The sequence below is a fragment of the Nipponia nippon genome, unplaced genomic scaffold (genome assembly GCF_047370975.1).
Source record: "Nipponia nippon isolate SJK-2023a ecotype South Korea unplaced genomic scaffold, ASM4737097v1 scaffold_4, whole genome shotgun sequence".
Classification (NCBI taxonomy): Eukaryota; Metazoa; Chordata; class Aves; order Pelecaniformes; family Threskiornithidae; genus Nipponia; species Nipponia nippon.
Genome location: NW_028262358.1, coordinates 80,308,141 through 80,328,427, shown reverse-complemented (window position 1 = coordinate 80,328,427; position 20,287 = coordinate 80,308,141). Strand labels below are relative to the sequence as shown.

At 37.6% G+C, this 20,287-nt stretch overlaps 1 protein-coding gene across 6 annotated transcripts in view; it reads right to left on the bottom strand.

Annotated features, from left to right (window-relative positions):
• The window catches only part of ASCC3 (activating signal cointegrator 1 complex subunit 3), a 289,170-nt gene that overhangs the window by 252,632 nt on the left and 16,251 nt on the right, over window positions 1-20,287 (bottom strand). For all 6 annotated transcript variants that reach the window (XR_015707982.1, XR_015707983.1, XM_087773468.1 and 3 more), the window contains 3 exons: window positions 13,140-13,283; window positions 12,196-12,346; window positions 6,096-6,679 (listed from right to left, as the gene is read on the bottom strand). Coding sequence is in view for 4 of the 6 variants with exons in the window: in XM_087773468.1 (XP_087629594.1) it covers window positions 6,096-6,679; window positions 12,196-12,346; window positions 13,140-13,229 (825 nt within the window). In the remaining 2 variants the exon portion in view is untranslated. The remainder of the gene's footprint in view (window positions 1-6,095; window positions 6,680-12,195; window positions 12,347-13,139; window positions 13,284-20,287) is intronic.

Sequence of the window (20,287 nt, the reverse complement as noted above, 5' to 3'; positions counted from 1 at the left end):
GGAAAATGGCATAAACGTAGCATGGGCTTACTAATGATACATCACTTGGTCTAACACTTCATTAATCTAGAAAATGAATAAATAGCAGTTGTCTCACATCTAGACTTAATTTAAACCATTGCAATTTTCCACATGAGGAACTGGGTTAAATTTGTGGAGATGAACATTAATAGAAGAATGAAAAGTTGGCAAGGAACTGCCTGAAGGGTAAATGAAAGAAAAGGGAGTGTTGAAAAGGCATAGAATTGTTAGGGGCTGGAGCGGAGGAGGGGGGGGGAAGTTACAAGTGCAGTTCTTTGATGCTCATTTTTTAAATTGGTTTAAAAAAAAAAAAAAAAGGCGGACAACTGTAGCACAGGAAAAGTGATCCTAAAACCAGCCCTGAATAAAGCTAGAAAGCAGATAAGAAGGCTTCATTTTAACCACCCAGGCAACATGACTCTGGAGCAGTCTTGAGGGGAGAAGTTGGGACAAACTTTCCCACATTCTTTTATTAATGAGTCTTCCTTAGTTTAAGATATTGTATCACTGACAGAAAAGGTCCCTTCCAGAAAGTTTAAATAGACTTTGCTTTCCTTTACTCTTCTGTACTTCTTTTGCAGAAAGGCTGGTGGCAGAAACAGAAGCTTCCTGCCAGTTAGTTGAATTGACAAATTAGTTAAATTCCCCTTGTTCTTGTTCCCAAGAGCATTTACAGGTTTGACCAACAAAGCATATTGGCAGACATTTCTGGCGGGATTACAATAGGGCAACAGAAACAACGTAGATGAACTCAAGCGGGGGAGAAAAAAAAACAAACAATCATTATATTGCCACCAGTGACAAAGGCAGCTGAAGAAAAGTTACAGGCAGAAGCCTGAGACACAACAGAGCTCCACATAGCAGAGCCTGGGGAAAACTGTCTAAAAGCGTGTTGCTACATCAAGCATTCAGAGATACACAAACAGCACACTGAAAAAAAGCCCTACTTAATGAAACAACAAAATAATCTGTTAACTTCCATTCTGAAATAAGCATGAAAAGAACCGAATTTCAGTAATAAAGCTGTAATGTTCTAGCTCTAATGCTGACCATATTACTGTATGGACCTATTAAGGAAATCATACAGGAAGAGGTGCTGCCCAACTCTTGACCTCTTTTTTTTCATCATATAAAACCTATATTCCACAACTTGTACTTTTCTGATTTCAGGTCTACTTTGATTTGAAAGGAATGTTTTTGACCCTTGAAGGAAGGGTTCAGCACCTTCAAACTCCACAGTACTACCCATTAGTCTCTTACGGTAGTTTTCATCACCTGAATGTTTTCAGGTGTTTATGACAACAAGGAAGAAGCCATATTGCACTTTTTAATAAGGATGATGAATAATGGATTATTCTTAGAAATGAAATAAAAAAAGGAGTGTTTGTTTCCCACTATGACAGTTTGCTGGATTGTATTTAACTGATAGAAGTCCTAGATGCTACAGTTCCAAGTACACGTATACGTTACCATTTAATGCAGAGAACTGGAGATAGTCACAACTATAACGGAGACAAAAGAAGCCGAAGCAGTAAACTTCTTGTGTCTTACTTTATGTCTTATTTTACAGGCAAATAAATGTATCCTATATAGAGATAAGTAAACATAGGTACTACTCACATAATATGCCACACTACAGGCTTGGGGAAGAGTGGCTGGAGAGCTGCCTGGCAGAAAAGGACCTGGGGGTGTTGGTCGACAGCTGGCTGAATATGAGCCAGCAGTGTGCTCAGGTGGCCAAGGCAGCCAACAGCATCCTGCCTTGTATCAGAAATAGTGTGGCCAGCAGGACCAGGGAGGTGATCGTCCCCCTGTACTCAGCACTGGTGAGGCCGCACCTCAAGTACTGTGTTCAGTTTTGGGCCCCTCACTCCAAGAAGGACATGGAGGTGCTGGAGCGTGTCCAAAGAAGGGCAACAAGGCTGGTGAAGGGTCTAGAGCACAAGTCTTATGAGGAGCGGCTAAGGGAACTGGGGTTGTTTAGTCTGGAGAAAAGGAGGCTGAGGGGAGACCTTATTGCTCTCTACAGCTACCTGAAAGGAGGCTGTAGCGAGGTGGGGGTCGGTCTCTTCCCCCTAGTAACAAGCGATAGGATGAGAGGAAACGGCCTCAAGCTGCGCCAGGGGAAGTTTACATTGGATGTTAGGAAAAATTTCTTCACCAAAAGGGTAGTCAGGCCCTGGAACAGGCTGCCCAGGAAAGCTGTTGAGTCCCCATCCCTGGCGGTATTTAAAAGATGTGTGGATGTGACACTTAGGGACATGGTTTAGCGTTGGGCTTGGCAGTGCTAGGTTAACGGTTGGACTCGATGATCTTAAGGGTCTTTTCCAACCTTAATGATTCTATGAATATGCAAGCTAATACTTACAATGTAATTTTCTTGAAACAGTTCTGCTGTTTCACATCATAGCCTAGTAATTTATTCTACTCTAGTAATTTATACAGCATTTAACATTATTTTGTCTGGGAAACACCACCTAATCTAATACGCTGAATGACGTTAATGTTTCTTAATTTTATCTGGGCAAATTTCTTTGCTTGTCCTGAGATGAATAAATTGCACAATTTTTTATAATCTATACAGTATAAACTAGATCTTAATACAGTTCTGATTGCATTTCCTTTTTTTCCTCTAGTTATTTTATCTCCATAGGAAATTTCTTCCTGTTTTGTTATGATAAAGGGATAATGCACCTTTGCATTAGTGTAAAAAGAGAGATAGGTATCTCCAAAATAAAATTCAAAAAAATTTTGCAGATAAATTATGACAAGAGTTCACAGAAGAAAGAGAAACACCCTCTGAGAACAGCATGGCGTAACCAAAGAGGGACTAAACTCCTCCAACCTCAAGTCTTAATTCTGAAAGCATCATATACTAGAAACTAAGTACCAGAACTGAGGAATGCACTGCATACTAAGTTTTAATTTTAAAAAAGCACAATGGTTATTGGGCTAAACTCTATAGCCTGTCATCAGCTTTTTCTTCGTGTTTTGAAATAATGTTCTTGTTACCGCATCATTACCATTTCACAATCATCAACAAAATCTGACATACAGTGAAAAGCATGCTCCAGTAGCTGTCATTTAGCTTTACTAGACTTTATGTCCCCAATGAAAAGCACGTGTCCTGAACACCTAGAAAATAAGTTATAACTCCCATATCACTCCAAGCATAAGAATCAATTTTCCTCTAATTAAAAGTCACCAGTGATGTGCCAGACAAACAAACTGTCCCAAAGGAAGTGTGGAATGCTCTTAAATAGTGAAAACAAAGAACAAAGTATTTCTTGTACCTCACCAACCAATTTAAACGTAAGCTATACAGTGCTGGAGAAAGCTCATTTCAATTCCTCATAGAGTTCATTAAATAGATAAAAACCTAAATAGGATACATGTGTGTGCGTATACATACAGTACAAAAAAACCCAGAATGTCACTCCTGAAATTATATAAAAATGCTCATATTCTTAGTGTGATGTGGAATCTTAATAAACTTTGCTTAAGAGTCAAATGAAATTGTGCTAGAGAAGTCCGCTTAGCAATATCCTCACCACCAGCGTGGTTTTTTCTTGTTTAATAATTAACAGGCAGTGGTGTCTTCCTAAACCAAAGATAAACACGGCCACTGTTTTAAAATATGAAGATGTATTTTACAGCTCTGGATTTTTATTTACAAAGAATTATCATCCTTCCATATCAATAGTTCTTTTTTTCTTGGCTTATAAAAAGAATTTTGTACAGCACAGAGACTTTAGCATGTATGCATCACCCCAATTAATGTAAGATTTTCAGTATGCACGATCAAACACATACTTGGTATACCACCTCATACGGCAAATCTATGACCTAGTGCTAGAAATGGGTTATCTTCAGGTTTAAAAGCACCACCTGCTCTTAACGATGCCACCAGCAAAACTGCTGTATAAAAAAAAAAAAAAAAGTCCTTAAGTGATGGCAAAATCCAAAACCCAGAAGAAATTTTCAAGTCACGACTACTCTTACAGAGAGCACAATACAAATGCCAGCTAGCATTTAACAAGAAGTGATCAGGTTCAAATTAGACTTACCTCTTCCTCGGCCCCCACATTGTGCAATGAACAATGAGTTAATGAGATTGTTGCAAAGAAAGGCAACATGGGGGAAGAAACAAGCAGAATGGGGAGAAAATGTATTTTTTTATTACTAAGACTTAAAAATCCAAAATAAGATACAGGTTTCAGACATTCAAGGGAAAGAATCCTTTTTCTCTCTAGTAATGCAAAGAAAAGGATTTACTCTTGCTAAATAATCTTCAGAAAGCTATATGGATATTGGCAGAGTAAACAATTTTTTTCACATTATCAAATTAAAACTCCTGTAAAGCCATCAAAACAGAAATTTTGCCAGAGAGTCTTTGTTCCAAAAATCAAAGGAAAGGAAGTCTTTATTGGTGATCTACATAAAAACTGATAGCTTGCCCTTTCTGCCAATTGATTTAGTAATCCATTATGATCATAAAGTTGCAAAGTCAAAATAAAGTTATTTCTTCTTGCTTCACGTGAAAGGTTTCAAGCATTTCCTTTAACATTTTACAAATTAAACTTAGGCATTAAGTAGGTATTATGCAGAAATATGGAAATATTTCTGCATACCCTGTGACTATATCCGAAAAGTGTTTCCCTGATCTAGAAAAAAAAAAAAAAAAGAAATCTTTATCTCTGGACAATTAATAAGCTTCAGGTAGCTATGGCAAATGAAGGTACTCTTTTTTTATATTTCATTTGACATGCAAGTTTCTTTATCCAATCTCCTTCTCCAAGACCTGTTCAGTCTTCTATTTTCATGTGTCTTCTGTCAATACAACCACCCAAAATATGAAACTGTTTGCAGACATGCATAAAAGTGTTATTTTTCAAATATATTTTAATGCAGTAAAAATTAGGTCAGCTTCCCTTTATATTCATATTTAGGTTCTCAAATTACAAGTTTATAAGAAAATACTCATATATAGAAAATAGCTCAAAGGACAGCTGAAATGTGGTCTACTGACTATCAAACAAAACAAGAATATGACTTCAGTAACTTATCATTATGCAATAGATATCAATACCTAGTTATCTAAACCTGAAATTAAATATTCAGGTCCTCTTCTCTATCACTTAATGTTTTTGTTAAGAATAAAATCTGCAACTGTAATGGCAAAATTCCAGCAAACTTTCATTATACTGCCTCTCATAGGATGGTCTATTCCTACCATCAGTTGTACTTCCATAGCAAATTTTCAACATTTAAAGTCTTTCTGCAAGGTTAGCTTGAGAATTTAAGTACTGGATGTTTTCAGGGAAGGAAAACAGGACAAGGTAGGAAAAATAAAGTAAACGTAGCAGAAAAGTGCACAAGAAGAACCAGTTAGCAAACTGCAGGATTTCTTTCCCAACCCCATTCAAAAACCATTCTCTCTTGCCTAGATTAATCCAATCATCTCTCCTGCACGTCTTGAAAGCCTCTTCACCAGCCTTTAATCATGCTCTTCCCCTTGCTACCACTATGCTTATCCTTCAACTCCAGCCTCCCAGCAACTGTTCTCTCTCCCTCAAGCTTTGTCTCCCCTTCTTGTGATAAACCTGCCTCCTTTCCTTATCGAAAGAAATAGAAGTGATATGACAAAGTTTTAAAGTAGCACCACCTGCACAGTCTTCCAGCTTTCCTTCCAGCAACAGGAAGGCTCTGAAACTGGACATGGAACCTGCCCAAGACAGTTAATTTCAGTTTGGCTTTGCAAGTTCTCACACTTTTATATGGCAGCTTAAAATGGCTACTGCTTAAAAAGAAAGTATGCAAAAGCTGAGCAAATGGCCCAAAAAAATAATAGCCTGTCTGTTATGGGGGAAAGGAGGCTATTCACATAAAATTCATGCTGCATCCATCTTCTGCCTGGTAAATTAAGATGCTGCCATGTAATTTTTCTCAAGACAAAAAAACCCCAAAACCATAGACGACACTTGGATAAAGTATGTTGGCATAATCCAATATGAAATAATGGTATATTTGTGCAACATTCAAATACACGCAGTATGATTAATATGCGACTGTACCTCATTTTGAAGTTCATCACCACTTTTGGTAGAAGCAAGCATCTCGTACAAAGTACAGCAGAGGTCTTCTGTTGTTGGCCCTCCAGGGGTACCCCCTTGAGATTCATTCAGATACTTTCCAACTTCACACCATAAAAAAGAATCATCTACTTTTTCCAAAGACTTGAGGTCAGACTTCTCATCACAGTAATTCTGTAAGTGATTCAGCTGGTTATTCAGAAATTTGTTATAATCTAAGCTTATAAATTTCTGCGCATCAGTCTCACCATTCACAGGCAGCTCCTCAGAGTGATCCAAATCATGCATGTCAAATGAAAACACTATATTTTTACCAAAGAACACTCTGTTATCACCATTTTGCTCTTCAGCCATCTGTATGAGGGCTGTAAGCTGTTCTTCAGTGAAGTGAGAAGCAATCCGACATGTGGCATTACAAGCTGCAGTAGCAGATGATGATGGAAAAGGCCCAAACATCTGCTTGATCGCTTTTGTCTCATCATGACCAACACATTCTTTCCTGTGAAATGTCTTAAAGAGAAAAAGAGCTCCGCTTTCAATTGCTTCTTGTCCATTTTCAGCTCCAACTGTTAACAAAAGCAAAAACAAATGTAACTTTATACACTTCAAACTAATTCTGTTTCATTGCCTATAACATAACTGTATTCAATTTCTTGCTGCAAGTCTCATCAACAGAGATATGAAACAAAGACCATAACAACAAGTAGCAACTGTTGCAAGGTACTGAATTGTAAAAGGTATATGATAATAAAGCATCTGTCTTCATTATCCTTCTACTTACTAGAAATTCATATTAAGGATTACCAATGCTTTCTTATTTTTCCAAGTAAGTAATTGCCTGAGATCTTAAACTCACAATAGTATATTTACGAGCTTGTTAAAGGTAACAGATTTCCACTTTTTATCAATGTTTATTCACTGCCTAATCTGAATATTCATTAGAGACTAAATGTACAGAACTCAGCTGGGAATTACTACATTCTTGTAGTAATTCCCAGTAGAATTACTACAGAGTGTGTGTTAGTTAGAAAAATTGCCTAAAGAAATTAAAGGAAATAAATGCATGAATTTAGATTTTTATCTACAAAATATCATATTATGCAAATAAAAAAAATATTATTAGAGAAAAAACATGACTTTACCTCTTACACAAATATTCTCAAAGGCACTCAAGGAAAACATAAGCAAAACCACCATATGATGAACAAAAATGTCACTACTAAACAAGATTTTAAAACTCATCAAGCATAAAATAAACAAAACCAGCCAACATACTGGGTTTTTTTGTTTGTTTTATACGAGGACAACATGCAGAATTTTTTTTGAAGTTTAAAAAATGTGTTCTAAAAAGTTCAGTAGGTTACTCCAACATTTTTAGCAGAATAAGCATTTCTTACAAGATTGCATAATTTTTAAAACATCTTAAAACCTTACTGTCGAGATTTACAAGCTGCTATTGTCAAGACATCTTTATCTGGTCAATTCTTTATCAGGAGTGACCGGCATAGCTCCAGCAGAAAACAGTACTATTTAAGTGATAACACTGGTGATTAACCCCCAGCATGGCTAATTCAAAAGAACTATTAAAACAAACAATTTATTTTAAAAGGAACAATATTATTCATTTTTTAAAACCTCAAAAAGGCACTTCTGGCATAGTAAACGTAGCTATTCTCTTTTCAGTAACAAAAACTGTCTTGTGCCTGCCTTTGTACACCTCTGCTATCCAGTTATGAACCTATTTATTTGCTCTACTACGTCCCGGTTTTCTGCCTGTTGAAAAACTTAGTGAAATCAGTGGGAAGATTTTTAATTACTTCGGCATTGTTACTTATGACTTGATTCAAAGTAAGTTAGGTTCAACTCTAGGAAAACCAAGGGTCTTTTTTCCCCTACAATGTAACAGGAAAGAGCAAAAGAAATTCAGCATAAGCACATGGAACAAGGCTGAGTAACTGGAAACATAACATATAACTGAAGGTGCCTAAAAATTCAGTATTTCTCTTGAACTTCCCTATGATGCACTTTGAAAAGTTCATGGAGGGGACTGGAGGTGATATTTACAGGATAATTAGATACCTACATATGGAAGATACATGACAAAGATACACACATATACAATATATATGTAAATATATCTCAAAGGAAAAAGGTGGTTCAGCCTCTGTCTCACCATTAGATATATAGGAATCCCAGGAAAAAAAATAAAGAAACAACATCTGAAAACTTATAGGCCTAAGTTTGGCTGCATGAACCTCACTCTTATATTCCTAACATACAAATACACATCTTTAAATAAAGTCACTTGTGTCAGAACAGAAGTACACGCTACTAAACTAAAAGAGCAATTGTACTGAAGTATGTGAGAAAAGTCTCTTCGGTTTACTATGTGCTAATTGTCCGTTATTATCAACATCTCCTATTCATGGAAGCATCTCTTGAGAAAATGCTACTCCTCCCCTCTGAATATAATGAGCCAGCCAAGATGGCAAGAAATGCACTACTTGAAGCTACTCTTCCCTGTTTGTTTTTAAGCCAACCAGATCATTTCAGTAAGTGACATTTTCCCTGTCAAGTAAATCAATATTACAGTATCTGTTGCCTAGGCTGAGATTTCATTTCCTTGAAATTAAGCTAAAGAGGCATACAAGCAATTCCCTTTCCCTACTATGTATTTCTGATGAAGGTTGGAACATTACTGTCAGTTCAGTTTGTGCCTCAGTCACTGTAATCTGTTCTGGTTTGTGTCTCCATAACATTACACATCTTTAGTCAGAAGTGTCAAAGCTGGTAGTTTCTTTCTAACTTGTTCTAACTAAATAATCATGCATTTGTTTTTATTTGGTTTGTCCTCTCCACTCCATCAAACAAAAATTTACTACTATTACTTTCAAGTCTTTCAATTTGCTCTACCTACCCACCACACTGGGCCTGCTATTAAAGTTTGGCAAAAGAAAAAATAAGTTGAAAGTTTTTGCAGCCATCTTTGGCAAAAAGTGGAAATAAAACCCAATGAAACAAAAAAAAAATCGTATCTAATACTCACTTCTGTCATTAATATAGAAAACACAAATCTGCCAAATTATTTTCATAGATAACATTTGCAGCTAAGAATGGCAAATACTTATTTTGCTTATAACCTTTTTTCCACCATCAGACATTTTTTCCCACTTGCTATACTACATAGGGTCATATTGCAAACTTTATCATCATTATATATTTGTTGACTCTAACTTAACCAACATTTTTCTCCAGTACCTCTAATGACTAAACTATACCCCAGTGGATATTTAGAATAACTATGTAGATCTTCTCCACTTATTCCAAGTTGCTTGTTATGGACATAAATATTCAGATCAAAGGAAAATGACACTGCCAAATCTCTCTACAGGTCTGATTTACATAGTTTGCTGTGCTTGATTGGTACTTGACCAGGTCCTCCTCTCCCAGGTGAGTCTCATGCTTATGTACAAAGTATATCTTGCAACGATTTCCAGATGAGCAGCTCTTCCTCAAAAACACATACTGAGTTTTCGGTTACATTACTTACAAAAAATTACCATATCTAAAATGAGGACAAGTATGGAAAGTAACCGTGTACTCTACTGGCTAAGAAACAGAAGCCACTACAGGAGAGCTGTCTGAATCACCTGAAGGGAAATGAACTTTTAAGTTCAGATTTACAAAAATAAAATATTGGTAATGAATTATAATCCAACAATAGACTTGAATGCTTTTATGCATTTCTGTAACAACTTAAAATAAAATTATTTTTTATCATTGGAAACGGTCCTATATTTGTCTGTCATCAAAAAAGTTTTCCCTTTCAACCTGTAAGGATGATGTTCGGACAGGTACATATGTAACAAAACTGGGAACCAACTGGGAAAAAGTAATTGCAGATGGATTGTTCATTTGAGAGGCAAAAAGGGCAGCAAGAAGGAGTGCCAACAAATAAGAAAAGGGGAATATAGACTATGCAAATGTTGTCATTTGGACAGTCCAGTGGTAATCGTCAGGCAGCCCTGTGCTTGATCACCACAAGCTGGAGCAGGACAATAAACCAACCTGTTGTTCTGACCATATCACATATTTCAAACCTGCTGTCATGGTGAGGAGGACTGGGGGCTGAGGAGGAGTTGGCTGCCTTTACTTGCTAGTAAGGGGGCATGTGGGGACAGATGGATCAAGCATCCCTGTAACACCATGTCAGTGCCTGTTCCAGGTCTGATTGTGTTGACATCTTCCCAACATCCCAGTGTTATCCTAACAAAAAAAAATCTGAATTGATCAAGTCATGGAAAAGAAGTCAGAAAAATGGAGAGTATAACTTTTAAAAATTACATCAATAGTATGCTATTAAAATGGAGTGCTGAGAGAAATCTCATTAGCCTTTCTATATTCCAGAATGTGTTGTTCATACAGACATTTCTAGACCATATGTACCAAACAGGGCTTTTCCCTTCCCATCACAGCTGTGTCCGAAACGTGCCTTCACTATCACAGCACAGCAATAAACATCTTTTAAAAACTAGTAAAACAGTATGAATTCTGTGGGCAAACAAACAAAAGAAAAAAGGAGTTAAAAAGATAACATTTATTTCTTTGATCAGTTATCAATACAGATTGCACCTTTTCCATATTAGCTTTAGGGATTGACAGCTGATGAAAACTCACTCCACATCTTGCATGACTTTCCCCCGAACCCTGCACATCAGAAGTGCCAGCTGAAATCTGTGCACTGAAACAGAGGGACTTGAGTTGGCAGAGAGCTGGCCCTTCCTAGAGGCGCCTCTGTCTCAGAAAGACAGGCAGCCACATGCTTAGCTTGTGGCCTGAAGAGGTTAAAGTCTACTAACAGCACAAGCTCTACTACTTGTATTAGAAAAACAGGATTAAAAAAACCTTAGGACCAAATTTGTAAAAATAACAGAGTTGGGTCACAAAAATGGAAGGAATGAACCACAAAGCAAAGTTTAGAACACGTGTATTGTCAGATGAGTTCAAAACATTTTTGTCAGTGATTTGAGAAATACTTGGAATTTTTCTTCTGATGACTCACTAAAGCAATAGCCATTACAACCACTAATAGCTTCAACAAACATCTGTGCAACTGTACAGCATGACCAATTCTACATGCTGGGCACGAATAACTTGTCTAGCCTTTTTTGAAAGTCTGTGTTTAGATGTTTGTTTCTTTCTTAATTTGCTAGTTATTTCCAAAAGCACTGTTGAGAAACAGAAACACAAGTGAGGCAGATTAACATTCGGATTGTGATAAAACACACTCTGGTCTATAATGCCAAAAAAAGGCAAATATATTTACCCATATTAATTCTTTCCATCTTTTGCTTAGGGTTCTGTTCAAGATACTTGAAACATAACCAGAAAAGGAGAAAAATATACCTATTACATTGAAATGAAAAATTCTTAATTATGTGACAGCTAGCGCTTGAGCCATGTGCTCAGTTTATGAGCTGATGGAAGTTAAATTTTGCTAACAGCACAAGCTGAATTAATTTCAGTCCATAGATCAAAAACTAAGTTTCCAATCAAAACTAAGTTTCCACACTTTCTTTGCCATAATGTATATTCAGTTTTAAAAGCTTAATTCCAGATGAGTGAAATTTATTATTTATTTCTCTCCTCAACACCAAGCACTTCAAGCAGAAAACATTTTTTTACATTTTTAACTGTTCATGTAGCAATCTAGTTTTTCATGATACAATCACCTGGAATTACAGCCGATAACACCAAGATTGTTCTTTCCTCAGAGTACTGCCATTCCAAAAGCAGCTGTTGATTTTGTTGCTTACTAAAGGTCGATCACAAACCATGCCATGCACTACACAACAATGCTATCAAAAAACCAAGAATATCCACATAACAATGGAATAATATTTTAAAATAAAACAAAAAACCAAATTGTGCATATACATATTAACTGGAGTTTCAAAGGTATTTCAGGGCAAGCCTGGTGTCAAGGTAGAACTAAAATTGTACCAGTATGCAAAGTATGCAGGCAGAAAGCAGCTTGAGAAAATAAAAAACAAAACAAAAGTACTAGAGAATGAAAACATACCTATTTGTTTTGCAGCTTGTAATATAGTTTTTAAATCACCGTTTACAGTTTGGTGTTCTTTTTTGTCCAAATTGTCATCAACAAACTTTATTATCTTCTTCCAAGTAAGATCAGACTTCAGCAACTGTTCATGTAGTTTTGATCTTTTAGTCTGAAAATGCAAAATATTTTTTTTTTTTATTTCAAATTAGTATATGGAGGTTCCTTTGAAATTAAACACCAGATAAAAACACTTCTTTCCAATTGCATTCAGTCAGTATGTAGTAATGATTGCAAGCAGTTTCCCTATTACCTGTTCTTTATACGCCTTCCTGTGTGTAAGGAAGGAAGATGATACACACACACACAGAGTCTCACTACTTTACTTTTTCCAAGGCAGAATTCTCTGTAAAGCCAAACTCTTGCAACCGCAAGAAACTTAAGAGCTCCCAAGATTCCAAATTAATTTCACATTACAGGTTCCCACAACACACCTATTGGTTTTATGCATTATTTCTTGGGAAAAAAAAAAACAACAACTAAATTCAGTATCACTACCTTTATTCTAAACATCCCCCACTAAGAGTCCGAGTTGAACTTAATATTCAAAGGGAAACATTTGGCTCCCCAGCTCTGCATAAGCTCAGAGCTAAAAACACACCAGCCCAGCCCAACTTAAATAACTTCCTGAAACATGAAATAACAGGGCTGTACTAACACAGCCAAGAGACCCTATCCATATAGCACATTATGATTTAAGGGCCTAGCATAAATCACAAAGTTACAGCAAATCTGACTTTGACTGAGGACACCATGAAGGAATGCACAGGAAACTATACACACTCTGCCCAGTCTTGCTTGCCTACCCTTATAAAATAGCAATACAAATTAAGAAAGCAAACAATTCTTACTATATATGCACTAATACTTTACAATTATGCTTTGGAAAAGAAAAAAATATTTACCGTTAAGTCAGCTAATTCTTCACTGTAATCCTCATGTTTAGTGACATTTGAAAAGGAGCGTAAAGCGCCTGTAAGACGAGGCAAGGCCATCTGTTACTCATTCAGTGATCCATTGGATGAGAAATTAAATTCCAGTTCAAGCACCTAGATGAGAACAAAACAAATAACATGGCTTTGTTAATGCTATAGATACAAACTCACATCACAAACTTGAAAGACCTTTTTGAGCAAGCAGAACTTGGCTAGCACTTCAATTAAACAAGTTAAAAATCTCTCAAAATGTTGATAATCAAGATTCAATACAAGGGAGGTGAGAGGCACAGATAGGCAAGACATGGTTAACATGCAGAGGTCACTCAGCATGTTCTTCTTCTCTCTCCTCCCTAAAGAAAAGTTACCAGCAAAGTGGCAATTATTCTTTTAGCACCACTAACACAAGAGTATTATAGTGAAATCTATGTAACTGAACTTTAGCTCCCAACAGCAGTAAGTGATTACAACCTACAGGAAGATTTTCTCAGAACCAGCCTATACAGGGAGCTTTCGGGTCATTAACAGCCTCCAGCACTGATGCAGGGACATCCTTCTTGACAACCACTTAGCCATTTTTAACCAGCAAAACAGGCAAAGAAAATTACGACGGGAAAAAAAGATCGTAATACACATAGCACTGAACTATAAGAGATAAAGGGAATAAAAGGGCTACTGGAAAATTGAAAAAAAAGTATGCCTTGGGATGTTTTCATCTCATAACTGGGAGCATACACACACGCTTACACAGCGCGGGGCTCTCTCCAGGACTACTGCCTCTTTCTGTGTAGTTTTATTTCCTGTGTGAAACAGGCTCATATCTATACTGCAAAACACAGCTGTTCTCCATCTGAACTTGTACTCATTCCAAGTCTTTTACTGAAACTATTCTCAAAGTTGTTTAATTTTGAAAGGTGCCCACAGCTGAATTGTTTAATGAACTCTAAAGCACAGATACAGTTTCTGATCGTAGCAGATAGATACAGATGTAGATTATTTTTGAAACAATTAATGATACCATTACAAACCTAATGATCTGCATCATTCTTAGCATGCCTGAAGACCATGGGCCATCCAGAATTTAAATAACTTAAAACAGAGTTAATAAAATGACTTTCCCCCCCTCCACAGTCATATACTGTACAGAACTCCCTGCTTTAATCCAATTATCCTTAACATTTTTTTTCATTTAATGACCACATTTGTATTCTAGCCATCAGCTTTGCAAAATACAGCACAAAAGCAAATCTAGATGCAGCGTTCCAGTCACAGACACAGAAATGTCACTGACTTGTCAGGTCTGCTTGTTTTCCCACCTCGCATTAAGATGCTTTTTGAGAAAAGCTATCACAACAGCTGATATTTTGGAGACAAACATTATCATGATGAAGCTACAAAATATGGAAATATAATCTTTAACTGTGAAGGTGTTAGAGAGGACGTGTTCAAATTCAAGCCTAGAAGCAGACAAAGCCAAGCAACACTGCAGCTTTTGAGATGTTCAGTGGATAGATGACACGTAAGTCATACTAGCGTAGCTCCTAGTGAAAATAGCCTGTGAACATTATAGCCACCATTATAGAAGTAGCGTGTCCGAAATTTGAGGGAATCTAACCCAACAAAACCGGTTAATCACTTTCATACTGCTCCAATGACAGCATTGCCATTAGCTATTAAAGATCATTCCATTTTGCCTATTTATTTTATACCTACACTCAAATACCTTTTCCCATAGAATTATGGTCCTTTACAATAACATATAAAAACATAATTGTAACGTTATCTTAATTGTCCTTTCTGAAACAACATGCACAGTAATTTATGAAAGTTTGAACCCACTTTTACAAAGTTCACTTTTCACACACACAAGATTTTAAAGCATCTCCAGCAGGCCCATTTGTTAGGAAATTGAGTTTTAAAGGAGTGTTTCTTCCACCTTTATTCATCCATTTATTCACACTTCCTGAAATAAAAAACCTGGAACACCAGAGGACAAAAAAGTGCACACCTCCCTGACTGCAGGCTTGGACAAAGAGCCAAATCCAGTCCCAAAGCCCTACAGCTGAGCTCGTATTAATAAATGCTGCTCCATGCACACCTATGTGCTTTCAGAACTTGCCAGTCCCAGAGGGGGCTGGTTTGGCAGAGCAGCCGCCCAAGACTTCTACACCTCATTTACAATCATAGAATGGTTTGGGTTGGAAGGGACCTTAAAGATCATATGGTTCCAACCCCCCTGCCATGGGCAGGGATACTGTGCACTAGACCAGGTTGCTCAAAGCGTCATCCAACCTGGCCTTGAACACTTCCAGGGATAGGGCATCCACAACTTTGCTGGGCAACCTGTTCCAGTGCCTCACCACCCTCATAGTGAAGAATTTCTTCCTTATATCTAATCCAAATCTACCCTCTTTCAGTTTAAAGCCATTACCCCTTGTCCTATCACTGTGTGCCCTTGTAAAAAGTCCCTCTCCAGCTTTCTTGTAGGCCCCCTTCAGGTACTGGAAGGCTGCTGTAAGGTCTCCCTGGAGCCTTCTCTTCTCCAGGCTAAACAACCCCAACTCTCTCAGCCTGTCCTCATAGGAGAGGTGTTCCAGCCCTCTGATCATCTTCGTGGTCCTCTTCTGGACTCGCTCCAACAGGTCCATGTCCTTCTTATGTTCGGGGCCCCAGAGCTAAACACAGTACGCCAGGTGGGGCCTCACGAGAGCAGAGTAGAGGGGGAGAATCACCTCCCTCAACCTGCTGGTCACACTTCTTTTGATGCAGCCCAGGATACGGTTGGCTTTCTGGGCTGCAAGCACACATTGCTGGGTCATGTTGAGTTTCTCATCCACCAATACCCCCAAGTCCTTCTCCTCAGGGCTTCTCTCCATCCATTCTCCACCCAGCCTGTATTTGTGCTTGGGACTGCCCCAAACCGCGTGCAGGACATTGCACTTGGCCTTATTGAACTTCATGAGGTTCGCATGGGCCCACTTCTCAAGCCTGTCAAGGTCCCTCTGGATGGCATCCCTTCCCTCCAGCATGTTGACCACACCATTTATAGGCAAACTCCGTGTGCCCTTCACTTCTGGTCCATGGCACTCACCCTCACCAGGGCACCACAAGAAAACAAAAATAGCCATCAATTAGAAGGCAGGGGACAGGTGCAATTACTCTATTGTTAATGTGAAAACCAAGGTAAAGATTAAGAACTTACACTGTTATTCTGCAATGTACTAGAGCCAGCTGTAAATGCTGGGTCAAAAATGCTGTGGCCCTATGAGATGCAACGTAAATTTACATTTGTTTGAAAAAAAAAATGTTACCTGCTTTCACATAAAGCCTGCTGATGTAGATACCTGCCTGCATCACACTGCCTTTAGAGTGGATCAGCTACTGCTTGTTTTCCCGCAGCCACCAAAAGGGTAATTAATTCCTTCTGATTTGACAGAAATATACCTGTTTGCCTGCAGTTTGATCTCAAACATCTGTACTACCAAATGATCCTGCTAAGGTCTGCTGATTTTGGAACAAGGACCTAAAAGGCAGCAGTGATTAAATCCTATTTACCAGGGCCCACACATAGAGATGCAAGATGAACTTTTGCCATTCTTCTGCCCATTCCCCCTTGAGAAAAAGGTGTGAGAATAGGTACCGTCTTATTTCATGTTTGTAGAGGGACAAGTGGAATGGGAATTTAACCTTAAGATCAGTGCAACTTTACATGGTAAAAATATCTCCCCCCTTGCCGCCTTCAATCAAGTAAGGACAATTTGGGCCCATTCTGCTAATGTGTTTTAGGAAAAGGAACTGAAGTTTGACAACTTCTAGCACTATCTCAAACTTCCCACCTCTTTTAAAGAAACCTTAACTTTCCACCAAGCTTCTGTCTGTAAAGCAGAAAGAGTAATATCCACCTTTCTAAAGCTTTGTGAAGATGAGAGGGAATATCTTTTAAAGCCTATTGTACTTCTTTAAAAAAAAAAAAGACTTTAACATTGAATTTTTTTATGAGGGAAAGTAAAATATAAAGGCAGATTATACTTAGAATTCAGGTATGAAACCCTTCAAACTTTATAGTTTCAAAGTAAACCTAACAGTAAACATGGATCATAATCTCAGCAGGGTTTTTTTTTTTTTTCATTAAATTGAAAAATGTAAAAAATTGCTACCAATATTACAAAGGTAACTAACATTACTTGAGAAGTTTTCCACTTTGTATTTTTACCAACTACCTAAGTTTTCCTCCCACTCTTGACCTTCCTATTTTCTCCCGTAAGCAAATAACAGAACCACCTCTTTCTCTTCTCCACTGAAATGTTACAGAGATTATGATCAAAGAGTTTGTTGTTGTTGCTGTTTTGTTTTAAACTTACTTATTTTAATTCCTATACTCTTTAACAAAACAAGCCAGCTGCCCAGTAGGGCTAAGAGAAGGGGATTGCTCAAATGTAGGTACCTTAATTTCCAAGTTGAAAACGATGGAACAAGAGAGCATTAACAGAATCACAGGTAAAAATCAGCAGCTGCACTATACTAAAGTACCAGGTTCTGTAGCCTCTAGTATTTGGCATGTTACAGATCCCTTAAAACCTCACAGCAGCCATTTTATTTAAACTATTTAAGGAATATTAAGCTATGTTACCAGGTTTTGCCTATATTGCCTATAATTCTTTAAACTACTAAGTTTCTTGCTGTCTATGTAAACTTCTCATTTATAAAACCTGAAGAAGTTATTATTGATTACTAATCTAATCAAAGAACTTTATAAAGAAAAAGAGGCTTTAGACATTGACAATTAATAGCATGTTGCTATTGAGCATGCTGTATTTGGATCAAATGGCATTTTTACTTTCACTTGTCAAAGTGGAATAATTTCAAATGAAAAGGAAGCTAAAAAGGCAAATGATATCCCAGCCATAAGGCAATTAAAAAAAAAAAAAAAAAAAGGGCCAATGCAGTAACATTTGTAAATAAAATATGAAGTACAAAAAAAAAGTCTCAATATTTAAAAAAAAAAACACATTCTATTGGTGTGTATTTCTCACTGCCATTTTAAAGAAATAAATAAAAGCATTAGATGAAAAAGCTATTTTACAACAATGGGGACATTTGTAGTAGATTCACTTAAACTTCTTATCCAAGCATGTTTGATGCAAACGGTACAAATACAGCACCTAGCATCAAAGTTGACAGCCAGGGATAATAGTGGTTTAATAATACCTGGGACATTAATCATAAACAGCAGGCCAAAGCAATATACTACAATATTAATATTTTCCAACTTCATATTTTGCACCTTTATAAGCAGTGCTATATGATGTAGTAACAATTGTACACTTTCAGACATCTGATTTTCTGCAAAAGGCTCAGACATCACACTGGAATACTGCCTGCATCGAATATTGCTGATCTCCAGTCAAGACCAGGTCAATCCTTGAAAGGGAGATGTCAAGATTAAGGAATGTACTCAGAAGGAAATAATGGCTGCCTGATACACGGTATTCATCTCAGTGAATACCAAAATTCAAACAAATGCTTCAGCATAATGAGGAGGCATAACAGTGCCTGTGTGTGCCATCATTCATATAAGAGACAATTTTGGGATCTTAATTATATGTTACTAAACCAAAACAACAATCCTAAAAAACCAAATAATGGAACTGCAAGCCATGCATTCAATAGAGTATTAACCCTTTCCAGATTCTTTCTCTCACAGTCTTAGCCATGCATGTGGGATTAAACACCAGCTGCCTAACACTGCTCCTGCTAGCATCAGCTGGAGAGGTGTTTCCTGTGATTATGCCCAATACTGTTTTGGTATGGTGCCAAACATGGTTTGGCCCAATAACACATTCATTTTAGCAGTGCTTTGAGATCATTACTAAGAATAGCTGTCCTTTCTTAAAACAAAACAAAACTTAAACCAACCCTTTTTTCAGAATAACTCATCTTTCTTTTCCAAGAACATAAGAGACAGTTCAATTGTTAGACTGGGAAATGTCTGCATTTTTACACGTCATCACCTTAACTTTTTCATTTCTTGCAGCAAGACAAACTGCATCCCAAGCAATAGAGACTTAAAGACTTACATGTGGAGATGTACTATAAGTGAAATCTCCAACTTTAACATATATAACATGTATGTTCATTTAAACACTAGGCATGTGCCACAAATACAAAGGGGGGGGGGGGGGGGAGAGTGTTTGTGGTTGTTTTAGCTTAATAGGAGGCTCTTTATGCCTCTCTTTCACATCGTGCCATCAACAGAGGTTGAAAACAACCCCAGGGGGTTCATCTTACTCCATTCCATAAGATTTTGTCACTAAATGAAAAGCAGAAGGTGTATGGAAGGTAAATACAGATGTATGTGTCCACAGGAAGTAAAGGGAAGATGAAAACCAATAGGTAAGTGAGAGAAAGAAAAAACCTTTGAGCTAACGACAGCCAAGTAACACATGTTGCAGCTCACCGAGGATGGCTGAGAGAACGTGGGATGCACTTCAGCAAAAATAACTGCTGTATTAATACATACATAGTACATAATTGCATAACTGCTGTGATAAGACCATGATAGAGCACCTGTTCAGATAGTAGTAAGAAAGTCTCCATAACACATTACTGCAGTGAACAGCAAGCACACACAAGGATAAAGACTCCAACGCTAACTACTGTCCACAGAGATTGCCAGGTTCTTTGCAACTCAGCTTCAGGAGGTAAAAACATTGCTAATAACAGTTGCTAAAGATTTACAATAAAATGTCAATGGTGGTGTGGTTTAACCCAGCAGACAGCTAAACACCACACAGCCTTTTTCTCACTCCCTGCCCCCAGTGGGATGGGGGAGAGAATTGAGGGGGGGGAAAAAAAAAAGTAAAATTCATGGTTTGAGATAAAGACAGTTTAATAGGGCAGAAAAGGAAGAGAAAATAACAACAATAACAATGGTCAAAGAATATACAAAATACATGATGCAACTGCTCACCGCCTGCTGATCGATGCCCAGCCAGTCCCTGAGCAGCGATCGCTGCCCCCCCAGTCCCTGAGCAGCGATCGCTGCCCCCCAGCCAGCTCCCCCCAGTTTATATACTGAGCATGACATCATACAGTATTGCATAGCCCTTCGGCCAGTC